General features: G+C 41.8%; 1 gene segment (V, D, J or C); it reads left to right on the forward strand.

The window, feature by feature from the left end:
• Positions 1–228: 228 nt before the first annotated feature.
• LOC115579224 (Ig kappa-b4 chain C region-like) lies at positions 229–6622 on the forward strand (the record flags this gene model as incomplete). The annotated part of the segment is given in 3 exon segments: positions 229–248; positions 583–635; positions 6294–6622. Coding segments are annotated over 3 exon segments (402 nt in total), but the record flags the coding sequence as incomplete, so codon positions are not given.
• Between the last annotated feature and the right edge of the window lie 9083 nt (positions 6623–15705).

The raw sequence follows: 15705 nt of genomic DNA on the forward strand, positions 1-15705 counted from the left end.
CAGCTGTCAGTCATCCAGTGTTCAACTCTCAGGACTATAAACTCTCCCAGAGCACTGGAGCATGGTGCTGCTGATGCAAAGTGGCTCTCTATGGAAATGCTCTGACTGACTCCAACAGGGACTTGGATTACTCTCATCATGCTGTTTATCAATGGATCAATCACTGTATCAGATTATTGATTAGGAATGTGTCAGAGCTCATCTTTATGTGTCTTTGGTTTGAGGTTGATGATCAACTTTTCTTCAGAGTATTTTGTGAAATCCTCGTAATTAACTGCCACACTTCAATAAACACGTTTCTGATAATTAGTTAGTTATTAAAAAGCTTTTATTTTGAAATGTTTCATTTTAATTAGTTTGAAAGACTAATTTATTTTGCTTGTAGAAGTTTGACATTCCACAATGAAAACATTGAATACATATTCACACATTTAGAGTCTGTGTTTAACACTTAAACCATCATAATCAGCCACTATAACATAAACTGAGTAAACTGGGAACGTGTTTGTTGAGTGTGTTTGTGTCAAAGTCAGAGAGCCGTGTCTCTCTACAGTCAGAGGTTTTTGTACGGCGGCTCAATGAGTTTGTATCACTGTGGTACACGTTCGGTGGAGGAACCAGACTGGATGTTAACTGTAAGTACATTTGACTCCTTTAATAACACAAATGTTGTATATTTTCTATGTGAACTTCATGGCTGTAGACCCTATAGCAATACTTTGCCTGATATTTGTGTAGCGCCCTCTAGACGTCAGGTCTATTTTACTGAGGTGCGCTCCCCAAGTTCATCATGTTTCTCTTACAACCTCTTAGCTAATTAATGCAATAAGGTAAGTACACTGTAACAACTTGTTTGTTATCCACTGATATTTATACCATGGTAACTGATTAAGAGGGTTTTTTTCACTAGCTGAGTCTTATTTTTAGGAATGTGTTTCACCCACTACAGCACGTGACATTTAATCAATGAATTTTCTTCCTCAACTGATAACTCTCAGCCTTCAGCACTCTTAGATGACATACAAGTATAAACCACACTATGTATACATTCAAAGATGAAGAAATAGCCACAGGTAAATATTTAATTATTTACTTTAGTAAATGCTTTAGCAACAAAACAATATTTAAATCATGGAAAAATAAACAAAAAAAAATAATAAAGCACTTCCAAGTCCTGATATTTCAGGTAAGTTTCAGTCAATAACCCAAAATAAAAAATGTCTTTGACTGTTTCAATAAACCAAAACTGTCTCTTCAATGTCTCTAGTGAATTACTCAAAATCACCAACAAACACTTAAAGCCGGCACTCTAACTACTCAAATGAAAATAAAATGGGTACCCCATGAGAGGATCGTTGCAGGCCTGAGATGTCGTCTGGGTGCAGTCTTAAGCTGGCTTTATACCTCCGGATCCGAACGAATTCCGTCCGTCCGTACCAAACGTTCTCTCCGCTACTGGCCTACATATCTCCGTCCGGTTTCAGCATTTTTTTCGACGTAACACAACTTATCCTCTAGAGGGCAGTGTCGTGTCATAAATGACAGGGCCGTTGACATGGTAACAGTTGCTATGTCACAGGGTTGTCATGTCAACGACGCTGTCATTACCGGCACCAACATCATAAAAATAATAACATGGCTTCAGTAGAGGAGGTTATTTTACTGTCTTTATTGAGAAACAGGCAAAAAGGAACAAAAAACGGACGCGGCGGTGGCATGTGCAGCCACTAAATGAGAATCGGTACTTAAATGGCGAGTTTATTGCTTTAGTTCTGCCGATGAGAGAACTTGACGACGAAAGGCACTTCCAATACTTTCGCATGTCCGCCGCTTCATTTGACGTCTTGCTACGCCGGGTAGCTCCAATAATCAATTACGCCGCATTCCACATAGCGCCCGTGAGCGAAGCTTAGTGACTGGCTGTGACCTCACGCTATCTGGCAGCAGGGATCAGCCAACAAGCCCTGGCAGCCAGCTACAAGCTGGGAACTGCTATGGTCTCGAAAATAATCAGAGAGGTGTGTCAGGCTCTGTGGACTGCGCTGAGGGAGGAGGTGAAGTTCCCACAGGGCAATCAATGGGAGGCCATCCGGGAGGGCTTTTGGACGCAGTGGGATTTCCCAAATTGCGTCGGAGCCATCGACGGGAAGCACGTCCGCGTCAAAGCGCCAGCCAACAGTGGCAGCAGCTTTTTTAATTACAAAGGCTTTTTCAGTTTTGTTTTGATGGCTGCCTGTGACGCCAACTACTGCTTCACCTTTGTGGACATCGGAGCCTTCGGCAGAGAGAGCGACACTGATATCTTCAGCCGTACCCAGTTCGGAAAGCAGCTAATTCAGGGACGGCTCCCTCTGCCGCCACACGCTCCTCTGCCTGGGACAGATGTTTTGACACCGCCTGTTTTTGTGGCTGATGAGGCATTCCCACAGAAAATCAACCTCATGAGCCCATACCCAGGTAAGTGAGTAAAGTAGCCTTTCTAATATCTTTTCTTTTTTTACCATTACAACATTAAAATGTTGTTAACTAGTGTATTGTCTCACTGTTTATCCTCTGGAAATATAATTTCTAACAATAATGATATTCTGTTAATAGGATCTCACCAACTGTCTCAGGAAGAAAAGGTATACAACCAGCGGCACTCAAGAGCAAGGAGAGTGATCGAAAATGCCTTTGGCATTCTTGCTGCCAGGTGGCGGATACTGGGAAGGGCTATGGAGTGCTGCATCAACACAGCTGAAGATGTCACCAAGGCTTGTGTGGCTCTCCACAATTTTCTGTCCAAAGGAGACCAATCCCTGCCCGAACAGAATCGCTACATACCACCAGGAATGGTCAACAGGGATGGTGCACCTGGTGAGTGGAGGCAGGTGGTTCAGGGAGACACCAACCTCATCAGCACCCGTCGCATCACAGCCGCAAGAGCCACCCAGGATGGCATGGTTGTCAGGGAGATCTTTAAAGAGTACTTCCAAACAGATCAAGGCAGGATCGACTGGCAGGATAGGCATGTCAGACGTGGTGCCCTATACAATGTAACATAGGTATGTAACATCCCTCTTTTCTTTCAGTTTTTAAATCTACAGTTGTATATATGTGATGATTGCACCTTGAGGTCCCTTTTTTCTTTCAGTTTTTAAATCTACAGTTGTATATATGTGATGATGCACCTTGAGGTCCCTTTTTACTTTTAGTTTTTAACTCTGTGTCAATGAGATCTGCTGTCTTTTGTATTAAAATAAAATACTGTATTTTTATAACCATAAATACAGCAAATAACAACAACAAATGTTATTAGAGTGCTAATTTATTTATTTTTAGCACTAAAGTGCAACAGTAGCAAAGGCACTTAACGGCACGTAACAGTAAAACAGATAAACGCAGTAAAAAAAAACATTCAAAAATTCAATTCATGAACAACATTCAGGGGTCTTAAATATAGATGAGGAACAGTTAATCTGAACAAAAACATCTATATTGTGTCCTAGTCTAATTTTTTATTGATATGTCAGCATTAGCTGCTGAATCTCTTTCATCAGTGTCTTGGCATCTGCTGCAGGAAGCTCTTTAAGAAAACTGTTAAGGTACGTGGTGAAAGTGCTGAAAACATTTTTATTTTGCTGCGCCTCATGTCGCAACTCCTCCAGCCTTCCCAGCAATGCTGCATTAACCGGATCCACCTGTGGATTCTTCCTCCTCCTCTTTGAGGCTCCAGACTGGTGGCTCTGAGAAGGGGGGTGCTTCCCACATCAGTTGGTGGTGGTGATGCAACTCCAAGCCCTGCAGACGGTGAAACACCCTCCTCCTCCTCCTCAGCTTGGTCTTGAGTCTATAATAGAAGTACAAAATTGTTTATATAATATTTTTCATGAGTATGAGACATAAAAAAGACATATTTGGGTTAATTTGGTAGGGGTTCGAGTTTTGCCATTTTTAACTCATGGAGATTGATAGGTTATGAATGGTACTGATTTTGGAAGTGCATTGTTTTTAAGTCACAGTTAGACATAATTAAACAATACTTTGCGTAACATAAACAGTATATGAAGTGAATAACCAAAAAAAAGTACAGGAGTAATTCATTTGGAGATAAAGATGATGTAGGACAAACATAGAAAGATTATACATACTGCTGGACGATCTGAATTTTATTGACAAAATAAGAAAAGTATCATGAATAAATAAATACGATACACTTACATCAAAATTAGACGATGTAGTTCGGTGTCTGACGTGACCTTTCAGCCACGCCAAACGCTGCAGGACAGGATGCTCAGGTCCCCCGGCAGCATCTCCACTCTTTTTTGACGTCTAAGCCTTGTTGTGGGCTCGGACATATCTGTCCCTGGCGAGACACCATTTATTTTGTACTGTTTTTACAGGCAATCCTACAGCACTAGCAATTTCTTCCCAGCTGTTTCTACAGCGCTGTTTGTCTCGGTGACCCAGCACTGTGGCATCGTACAGATGTATATATCCTCTCACCAGCTCACAAACCTCCTCCTCCAAATTTTGCGCCATTTTTAAATGACCAATGTTGTTGTACTCTCTTCTTCTTTGAATTTCCGGCAACTTCTCTCTTCTTCATCGATGTTCGCAATGGAGTGACTTCTGACTCTATACTGCCCCCCACGATTTCCGGTGGTATTGCTCCATTTCATCCGGAGCACTCCGGATTCATAAGCTCAGAGGCAACGGATCCACTGATGGATGAAACGACCTCCGGATACGGACGAAAGGGTCCGTATCCGTTTTTACTGTAGGGTATAAATGGGCCTTTAATCCAACATGGCTGCCTCGCGCCGTGCGCAGGATGAAAACAAAGAAACACCGTTGCTAATGACCTCGTTGTAATGGCGTCGTCCTGGTCCGTCTGGTCCTCCAGCAGGTTGCTTGGACGTAGGCCGCAGACGAGTCACTCCAACCCCAATGATGTCTGTGATAGACAGTCACACACGGTCTCTCCAGCAGGTGTGTTCCCACAGCATGCGAACGTCGACTTCACTTATGGGAGTGCTGCGTTAGCTCTCTTCCGTGAAGGCCGTCAGGCAAGCTAGCATGAGCTATGCTAACTTTAGCTGTAATCCTCGGGGAACATTAATCTCCGGAGTCCGCCTCCTTTCAACTCGAGAACAGGTTAAGTTCAACGGACAGTCACAATGAGACTCTCTGGCCGATTGTCTCCTGTACTTTCATTAACCAGCGTCTTTATTAACGTCTTTTATTTTCCAGCCAGAGCGCAGCTCCGCTCCGCCATGCAGCTACTCGCTGGTCTCTCCTTCTTTTCTCACTTCTGCATCCCTCTGACCTCTCCCCCCGCTCTCTCATGGGATTTTCTCAGGTAGCAAAACTAAAACCAATACATATTTTCACTTTTAAATATTACTCTTATATTCTTTTTAAACAAAAATATACACTTATTACAGAGAAAAAGAAATGAAACAAATAACAAAAAAAAATAAATTGAGTGCTTCTTTTTCCACTATTTATTTATTTATTTTTTTAACAGGGTTACATTTGAAATGTGAAATATTTGAATAATTCTTGAAGGCTTCACGGTGTCATTAACTCAACTGAAATCCACTCCTCTCAATCTTTATCTGTAATTTTCAAGATTCTGATCAGTCTTTGATAGAAAACAACTCAACATTACTCTGTATGAAGAAAATATGTTTAAAAGGTTAAGTTTAAATATTCTGACTCAATAATTCTGTCAATAACTTTAGATTCAGTGTTTAATGTGCATGTGTATTACACCATGTTTATCCCGGACAAACTATTTTAAAGTCAGTCCACAATTTTCTTTATGAGTTTTAAAAAGTAGTTGAGTAGTTAACAGAATGAATCTGAATGTTTCAGTAATGAAGCCTGACTGTTCAGTGATGATTTCTGCTGACATGAAGAGAACAAACACATTTGATCATTTATGAGTTTTTGGCTCGAGACTAGAAATACTTAAGAGAGTTAAAACACTAAAAGTCTCACAATCTTCATCGTGTGTTTCACCATGAACCTCTGAATGTTAAGTTTATTAATTATAAAGTATGCATAAGATTTACATCGTGCCAGTTTTAACTTTTTATCTTTAGTACTGAAACCTGTCTGTCGTCATGGTTCAGCAGTGATGTCTGTCTGTTGCCATGGTTACTGAGCTCAGAGAGGGAAGTGAAACATTCAAGATCAGTTTCATCCAATCTGAGGAAGACCAACAGAACTAGAAGCTTCTCTGCTGCAGCCAACAGGATGGAGTTTAGTTGAGCTCATATAAACTTTATGAATCTCTCTCTCTGCAGTGGGTCGAGTCGTCCCCACCCTGACGGTGCTGCCCCCCTCCAGTGAGGAGCTGCAGCAGGGGAAGGCCACGCTCATGTGTCTGGCCAACAAGGGCTTCCCCTCAGACTGGAGTCTGTCCTGGAAGGTGGACGGCAGCAGCAGCAGCAGCAGCAGCAGCAGCAGCTGGGAGCAGAGCAGGAGCCCCGGGGTGCTGGAGAAGGACGGCCGCTACAGCTGGAGCAGCACCCTGAGGCTCCCTGCAGACCAGTGGAGGAAGGTGGGCTCTGTGACCTGTGAGGCCACCCAGGGCTCCCAGACTCCAGTCTCAGAGACACTGAGGAGAGACCAGTGTTCCCAGTCCTGACCTGACTCACTGGGACTCTGCTGCTGGTTTTACTCTCATACTGCTCTCAGCTCTCTCTCTCTGTTCTCTCTTTCTCTCAACATGTTTCAACATTAATGTTTTCTTGCCTCAACATTTTACAACAATAAAGATTTCATTACCTTTATCATAAATGTGACATGTCTTTGGCCTTCTTTTCAACATTTATGATATATGAGGAACAATTGTCATATTAATTGCACACAGTCACATCAGAACCAAATCCATGTTTCCATGATGATGTATCACCTATATGCAGACGACACTATTGTTTATTGCTGTTCAACCTCTCTCACTCAGGCTCTTGAGTTTTTGCAAGTTGCTTTTAGTGTTATCCAGTCTCGTTTAGATGATCTTAAACTGGTTTTAAACACAGATAAAACCAAACTCATGGTTTTCTCTCATGCAAAGGTGCTACCACAGAACATTACAAATATTTTAACAACCAAAGGAAAATCTATAGAGCGGGTTTTGAACTACAAGTATCTGGGCTTTACCCTAGATCAGGAGCTTTCATTTAGAGCCCATATAAACAAGCTGGTCACTAAACTTCGGGCGAAACTTGGGTTCTTTTTTCAGAAATAGAACCTGCTTCTCTCTCAGGGTCAGAAAGAAAATAGTTACAGCTACCTTCTTGCCCATTCTTGACTATGGGGACGTGCTTTATTTGAATGTGTCATCCAAATGTCTCAAGTCTTTGGATACTGTTTTTCATACGGCACTGAGATTTGTCACAGGGTGTAGTCGCCTCACCCACCATTGTGAATTGTACTTGAAATCGAACTTGCCTCCTCTGAGTGCACGCAGATATGCACATTGGCTGACCTTAATTTATAAGGCTCTCTTAGGCTTGATACCTTCTTATTTGTGTGTCTTATTGCAGAAAACAAGCAGTTGTTATGCTTTGCGTTCCTGTTCAACTCTCGTTTTATCTGCTCCCCGGGTAAGGACCGAATTTGGGAAAAGAGCATTCAGCTTTGCCGCCCCTTTGGCATGGAATACTTTACAGACTGAGCTGAAACTCTCTAAACTAATTTCACTTGGAGCCTTCCGCTCTATCCTGAAAGACAGGCAGCGGAAACTTATTGAACAGTGCCTGTGTTTAAAATCCTAAATTATTTGTTTGTTGTGCTACTGTTGCATCTCTAAAATTGTATGTTTTATTCTATCTGTTACTCTTTGTAATCTGTGTTGACGTGTACTGCTGTTATGTCTCCTGCTGCTGACCTTTTTGGCCAGGTCACCCTTGCGAAAGAGATCCTGATCTCAATGGGCTTTTATCTGGTTAAATAAAGGTTAAATAAAAAATAAAATAAAAATGATTACTTTTTAATGGTTTCAAGATTGATGATTTGTATTGGACAGTCTTTTTTGTTTGATGTATTCTTATTAATTTGGGTAACAATAAAGAATGTTTGAACTTTTTTAAAGTCACTTGTTATTGAAATCCCTTTGCCTTAAAAAGATGAATTAGTTCCTGAAACCTATTCTTAATCTTTGAAAAAACAATCTAAATAAAAGAACAATAATTCAGTGTTAGAAATATAAATCAGAGTATCATCTGCAAAAAGTGATAACTCCTTCTCTTTCTCCAGATTGATCATAGTTTAACAGTGTAATTTGTGTAACTTGCAGTAATCTTTCTCTCAGTATTCAACATTAATGTGTTGTTGCTTCTGTTTCAACATTTTAAAACAATAAAGATTTCATTACCTTTATCATAATTATTATAATATATTATTATGTTATATTACATATATCATTATATTATCGTCTTTGACCTTCTTTTTCAACATATCTGATAGATGAGTAACATTTGTCAGATTTATGCACACCGTCACTTAAATAACAACTCCATTACTTCCTTTTTACTTTCTCATAGTTTTCAGACTGTAGATATTTGAAGAACCAGTTTAATATGATTTTTGGTTCATGGTTTTTGAAAAATGATTCAAAATGTCATCTGTCTAATTTGAATTCATTTAAAGAGCAAATGAAGTTTTGTTTCTTTGAAGGGACGTCCATCAGACCGACATGAAACCATCATGAACATGACGGAGTCTTTATGGGTATAAATGTTTATGTCATTCAGTCAGTTTTTTCACTTTTGTACATGACGGTTGAGATGAAGATATCACTTTGTCTTTTGTCCTTTTTATGATCATAACTGACATTTAACATCATTTTATCTATTTGAGATAATATCAGTTATGATTTGAGGATAACAGCTTCTTTTTGGGCCAACCTTGATCAGGATTGTTTCTGATGCTGCTCTGTTTCTTAACGTTGTCTTGAATTAATGAATTATTAATGTATTTATTTTGTATAATTATTAATGAATAAATGTTCTAATCTGATGTGAAACAGTATCAAGCTGAGGTCAAAGGTCAGAAGTGTTTCATTCACTGTCCTCATTTGAATCCTCCTGATTATATGGCAAATCAAATCAGAGCAGGAATTATTATTATATATAAATGGAAGGTGAGACAGTGTGATGGATGTGTGTGTGTGTGTGTGTGTGTGTGTGTGTGTGTATGTGTGTGTGTGTGTGTGTGTGTGTGTGTCCTCAGTGAAGTGTATCAGTCTCTGCAGTAGCTTCCAGCTGCAGCAGTCACTTCAGTTTCTGTTCAGTCTGACTGAGGGAGGTTTTTGTACGACGGTTTTTCACTGTGTGAACACATACTGACTGTTGATGACATGAAAACTCTGACAGTAGTAAACTGCTGCATCTTCAGCCTGAACTCCACTGATGGTCAGAGTGAAGGCAGAGTTTGATCCACTGCCTGTAAAACGACCTGGAATCCCTGATGCTCGAGTGCTAGCATAGTAAATGAGAAGTTTAGGAGTTTCTCCATCTCTCTGTTGGTACCAGGCTAAACGGTGGTAGGTGCTATAATAAACATCCTGACTGGTCCTACAGTTGATGGTGACGGAGCCTCCCAGAGCAGAGCTCACTGCTCCAGGCTGAGTCACTGTGATCTGACCTCTGGACTCTGAGGACACAGAGACAAAAACATAAAGCAGCGTCATGGTTTTGTGGGCTTCATTTCAGAGGGACGGATGTTGATAGAGGAGAGGAGTTTGATTCTCTGGACTTTACCTGTGAAGCAGCAGCAGAGGAGAGTCCAGATGAGGACGCAGATCAAAGTCATGTTTTTGATGAGGAGGATTTCTGTGTCTTCTGTTGTCATGAAGGACAGCTGTCAGTCATCCAGTGTTCAACTCTCAGGACTATAAACTCTCCCAGAGCACTGGAGCATGGTGCTGCTGATGCAAAGTGGCTCTCTATGGAAATGCTTCAGTTATGTCAACCTGGACCCTCCCCATGAGTTTTGTCTGATACATCGAAGAATAAACGTATAGGTGGATATTTAGAGAAACAAATTCAAAACAAAGAGGTCAGGAACATCTAATAACTTGTGTGAGGATTCAGTGACACATAAAATATCTTATTTCCTGTGCTCACAGTTTGGACTGAGCTGAAGTTTGAACTGAATTTATTTTTGTTTATTGTTGCTGTTGCCAAACTTTTTCCTGCACTACTGCTCAAATATCGAGGTTCACAGTCTCCATCCTAATCCCTTCATGTTCACATGCCGGGACAACTCTTTTCTTTTAAGTTATGAATTAGCGGCCTGTCTTTCTTGATTTTCCTCATCTAGCGTACTTGCAACAAGGAACTATTTGTGGAACATTTGTTATTCTTTCCCTTAAATCAAGGGATGAGGAACATTGCTTTAATTATGTAATAGCAGCTGGTTCTTGTTTTACCTCAGATAGACAGGTAACAGGCTTTTAGACATTTGCCAGTATTTCTAAATTCCTCTGTACACCAGTGATATTTTCTCGTAGAGACCAAGGGAAGCCAGGCTTCCTCACTTTTTTCAGAATATAACTAATTTTTTAAAAACACTTTTTTTTAACAGTCAACGTAATCCTTCTGTGTAGTGTCTCCTCCTCGTTTCTCTTCAGTAGTTATTGAGCGTTTTATGATGTGTAAAACAGCACCCCTCTAAATGCTGCACTGCTACACTGCTCCCCTGTAATTGGTCAGGACAGTGTCAAGGGAAGCTGCGAACGCGTTGGCATCACACCAATCACATCAGAGTATGTGATTGTAGTGGTATGAGGCACCACTGCCTAATAGAACTCAACAGTGACCGCCCACTTTTTTAACGGCTCCGGTTCCGGAAGTGAATTTGCCATTCATTTACTCCATTGATGTTTCATAAAATCCTTATAGTCGGGGAGCCAAAGTCTCAAAAGCTCAATAAAATGGGTTGAACCTGACATACTTTTTATTTGTGTTTTTTCTTTTAACTTTGACCCTAAGAACCAATAATTGGAGGGTCTGTTCTGACGGAAATATCGCAAAAAAATGTGGCCATTTTAGTGTATGCATCCTATATTTTTTATCAGAAAAATGTGAAAAATTATTTTTTTTCCCTCAACTCCTCAGTGGGTTGGTCAGGCTGTTAATAAATGGATTCCAGATACACAGAACACATATGCTGACAACATCCACTGATAAAATAACGCCTAACTCCTCTTGGTGCTAACCTGCTTGGTGTTCCTCAGATCCGTAGAATGGCAGGACCTTGTGCCGCTGCAGTGAGGAGAAGTTCCTTGGGCCTGCTGCCAAGGCAGCTTGCAGTTCTCCACAGCTTGTTGGGCAGCCCCGTGGGGGGAGGTGGAGAGGAGCCCTTGAAGATCCGAAGTTGAAGAAGTAGAGGGCAGTGAGTGAGAGAGGGGGCACTCCTGACCTCTTTCTATGACTCTGTGGTGGCATCAGCCATTTTCTTTGGAGTAGTCTGCTGGAGTGCCCCCTGCACTCCTGACCTCTGTTCAGGTGAACTCCCAGGTACTTGTAAGATGTCACCATCTCAATGTCTGTTCACTGGATGTTCACCTTTGTGCAGGGTTGTCTGTGCCTGCAGAAATCCACCACCAGCTCTTTGTTCTTCCCGGGGTTGAGCTGGAGGTGGTTTTGCTGGCACTTAAGGCAGGAACACACCGGCCCAACCGCTGGATGTCTGAAGCGTTTGGAGAGACTCTGACAAGGTCATGAACAAATATGTTTGGTGTGTTCAGCTGCGTCGGAACCTTTCAGAGCCGTGCGGACGTTGTCGGCTCCGATTGAGCATGCAAAGTCTGAGGAGGTGGGCTGTCGGACGTCTGAGCCATTGGATTCTCTGATTGGCAGTGTGCTAGCGAATTAGTACGGTGTGTGGGAGGGGCGGAAGTGACGATGATGACGTCTTCGTATCATAACCAGCCCGGGAGCACACAATGCAAGTGTCAGCCTAACCATAGTCATCTTTTACGTATGCCAAGTATTTAGTCCACAAACATCTTTTCGGGGCGGACGTATACTGAGTCAATACTGTGTGGCTTTGTTTTTCTATGCACTCCGTTTGTGACTTTGTTTCGTCATTTCCTGTTTTCGTGTTTTGGATTACTGGCACAACACTAGCGCCACCTGCTGTTAAGGAGGCTTACTGCATCTTGCGCAGGCACAGAACGTACACGCTACAGTGGAGCAGGCAGCACGTTGAAGCGTTGTGTTCAATGCAACTTTTCTGCCGAACGGGTCAGACATGAGGCAACAGAGTGGTCAGAGAGTGGTTGGATAAGGCAGTTGGATGTCTGGGCGGTGTGTGGGGGCCTTAAGAGGTTGTGTCTCACTTGACTTCCTCGGAAATGTTCCCCACGCCATTGCTGTACAATAAGGGTCTTGGTCATATCTATGATGAAACCTGTTGTTTTCAATCTAGTCCTGTTTGCTTGGTAGGTTCTCGTACATCATGATGTATGTGAAAATGTGCTCCTCTATAATCAGTTATGCTACGTAAAGTAGGTCTAAATTTGGACGACTAATCAAGACCTACAATATGTCGGTTCAAACTTTTCATGTTGTTCAATGTATTGCTATTCCAGTCATGACCATTTGCTATTGCTGTCCGAGGCCTTTTAATGTTGAACAGGGCATGGCTGACCTCAAGCTGTTGCCAGCGAAGATACTCAGGTTACAACTAATCGTTATTTATTAATAGTTAAAGTCGTTTAATCTCAAGCAGGGCATTTCTACCTAGTGTTGGTGAAGTTATTCAGGTCACCCCTGACTATTCACTATTGCTGACTAAACCCAGTCAGTTAAGCATTTTAACGTTTTGGTGTCATGCTTTCTACTGTGTTTCATCTCATAACAGATTAAGTTATTTCTGTTCAAATATTCATGTGTTTTTTGATTTCTGCTTGGTTAGTGAGCCTGCTTGGGTGAAATAGTGCCTGTGTTTTTGGGATGTCTGGCCCTCTTATGTTGTGGAGGAATTATCTGATGATGCTGCTGCTGCTGTGTGTGTGTGTGTGTGTGTGTGTGTGTGTGTGTGTGTGTGTCCTCAGTGAAGTGTATCAGTCTCTGCAGTAGCTTCCAGCTGCAGCAGTCAGTTCAGTTTCTGTTCAGTCTGACCGAGGGAGGTTTTTGTACGACGGTTTTTCACTGTGTGAACACATACTGACTGTTGATTTCATGGTAACTCTGACAGTAGTAAACTGCTGCATCTTCAGCCTGAACTCCACTGATGGTCAGAGGGAAGTCAGAGCTTGATCCACTGCCTGTAAAACAACCTGGAATCCCTGATGCTCGATAGGTAGTGTAGTAAATGAGAAGTTTAAGAGTTTCTCCATCTCTCTGTTGGTACCAGTGTAAACCGCGGGATGGCTCAAAGGCATTATAATAAACATCCCGACTGGGATCTGTGATGTTTGTTTGACCTGAGCTGAAGTTTGAACTGTAGGCGTCCACATCATATCATGTTGTTACTGTTGCCAAACCATTTCCTGCACTACTGCTCAAATATTTGGTTCACAGTCTCCATCCTAATTGCTTTATGTTCACATCAATCCATCATTTCTTCTGGGTTCAGAGTTTCCAAGGCGCTTTTCCAGACTGAAACATTGTCTTTATTGTACCAGTGTCTACCTGTGCCTGGAGAAATATCTTCCTGTGAATTCTTAAATAGCAGCCTGTCTTGAGTTTTCTCATCTAGCGTACTTGCAACAAGGAACTGTTTGTGGATTGTTGTTATTCTTTACCTCAACTCAAGGGATGAGGAACATTGCTGTAATTCTATAACACTTGCTGAGTCCTGATTTGCCTCAGATAGACGGGTAACAGGCTTTTAGAGATGGGCCAGTACTTCTAAATTCCTCTGTAAGATAGGGGTATTTGGTAATATGTTATGTTTGCTTGGTAAGTTCTCGTACATCATGATGCATGTAAAAATCTGCTCTTCTATGATCAGTTATACTACGTGGAATAGGTCTAAAATTGGATGACTCATTCAGACCCCACAAGATGTTGATTAGAATGTGTGATATTGTTACATTTATTGCAATTCAAGTCATTGCTGACCATTTGCCATTGCTGTCTGAGGCTTTTGAATGTTAAGCAGGGCGTTGTTGTCCTCAAGCTATTCCTGGCTAAGATATTCAGGTTACAGCTGACCGTCATATATTAATAGTCTTTAAATTTCAAGCAGGGCATTTCTGTCTTCTAGCTATTGAGGGGGAAGTTATTCAGGAGACTCCTGACCACTCACTATTGCTGACTAAAATCGATTAGTTAAGAACAAGTTTTTGTTGTCATGCTTTCTACAATATTTCATCTCATAGCAGATGGTGGCATTACTTGGTGAAATAGTGCCTGTGTTTTTTGGGATGCCTGGCCCTCTTATTTTTTGGAAGAATTATATGCTGCTGCTCAGGGCAGATGTCCCGTTATTACAAAACCTCCCTGCAGAGTTGATGCACCAAAGACTTTTTGTCTAGACTCCATTAGCAGATATCATCTGTAAATCTGTTCAATATTCAGTCTGTAAAACCCTATTATGTTTACTTAATTCACCTGTCTCTACTGTTTTAAAGTACCTGAATTGTGATTTGATGTTTGCACACATTTGGTTGATAATAAGTGTAAGTGATAATAATGTGTGTGTGTGTTTGTGTGTCCTCAGTGAAGTGTATCAGTCTCTGCAGTAGCTTCCAGCTGCAGCAGTCAGTTCAGTTTCTGTTCAGTCTGACTGAGGGAGGTTTTTGTACGACGGTTTTTCACTGTGTGCACATCCACTGACTGTTGGGGTAATGCCAACCCTGACAGTAGTAAACTGCTGCATCTTCAGCCTGAACTCCACTGATGGTCAGAGTGAAGGCAGAGTTTGATCCACTGCCTGTAAAACGATCTGGAATCCCTGATGCTGGAGTGCTAGCAGCGTAAATGAGAAGTTTCGGAGTTTCTCCATCCCTCTGTTGGTACCAGTGTAAAGTGTTACCAGAATAAACATCCTGACTGGTCCTACAGTTGATGGTGACGGAGACTCCCAGAGCAGAGCTCACTGCTCCAGGCTGAGTCATTGTGATCTGACCTCTGGACTCTGAGGACACAGAGACAAAAACATAAAGCAGCGTCATGGTTTTGTGGACATCATTTCAGAGGGACGGATGTTGATAGAGGAGAGGAGTTTGATTCTCTGGACTTTACCTGTGAAGCAGCAGCAGAGGAGAGTCCAGATGAGGACGCAGATCAAAGTCATGTTTTTGATGAGGAGGATTTCTGTGTCTTCTGTTGTCATGAAGGACAGCTGTCAGTCATCCAGTGTTCAACTCTCAGGACTATAAACTCTCCCAGAGCACTGGAGCATGGTGCTGCTGATGCAAAGTGGCTCTCTATGGAAATGCTCTGACTGACTCCAACAGGGACTTGGATTACTCTCATCATGCTGTTTATCAATGGACCAATCACTTGATGAGATCATTGATCAGCAGCATGCCATTGTTGAATTCTTTGTGAATTTGGGTTTTTAACATAGATACGTCAGAGGAACAAAATGCAACCTTTAACTTTTTATCTTTAGTACTGAAACCTGTCTGTCGTCATGGTTCAGCAGTGATGCCTGTCTGTTGCCAGCAACATAAACATTCTGACTGGTCCCACAGTTGATGGTGACGGAGCCTCCCAGAGCAGAGCTCACTGCTCCAGGCTGAGTCACTGT

This window comes from Sparus aurata, chromosome 3 (genome assembly GCF_900880675.1).
Source record: "Sparus aurata chromosome 3, fSpaAur1.1, whole genome shotgun sequence".
Lineage (NCBI taxonomy): Eukaryota > Metazoa > Chordata > Actinopteri > Spariformes > Sparidae > Sparus > Sparus aurata.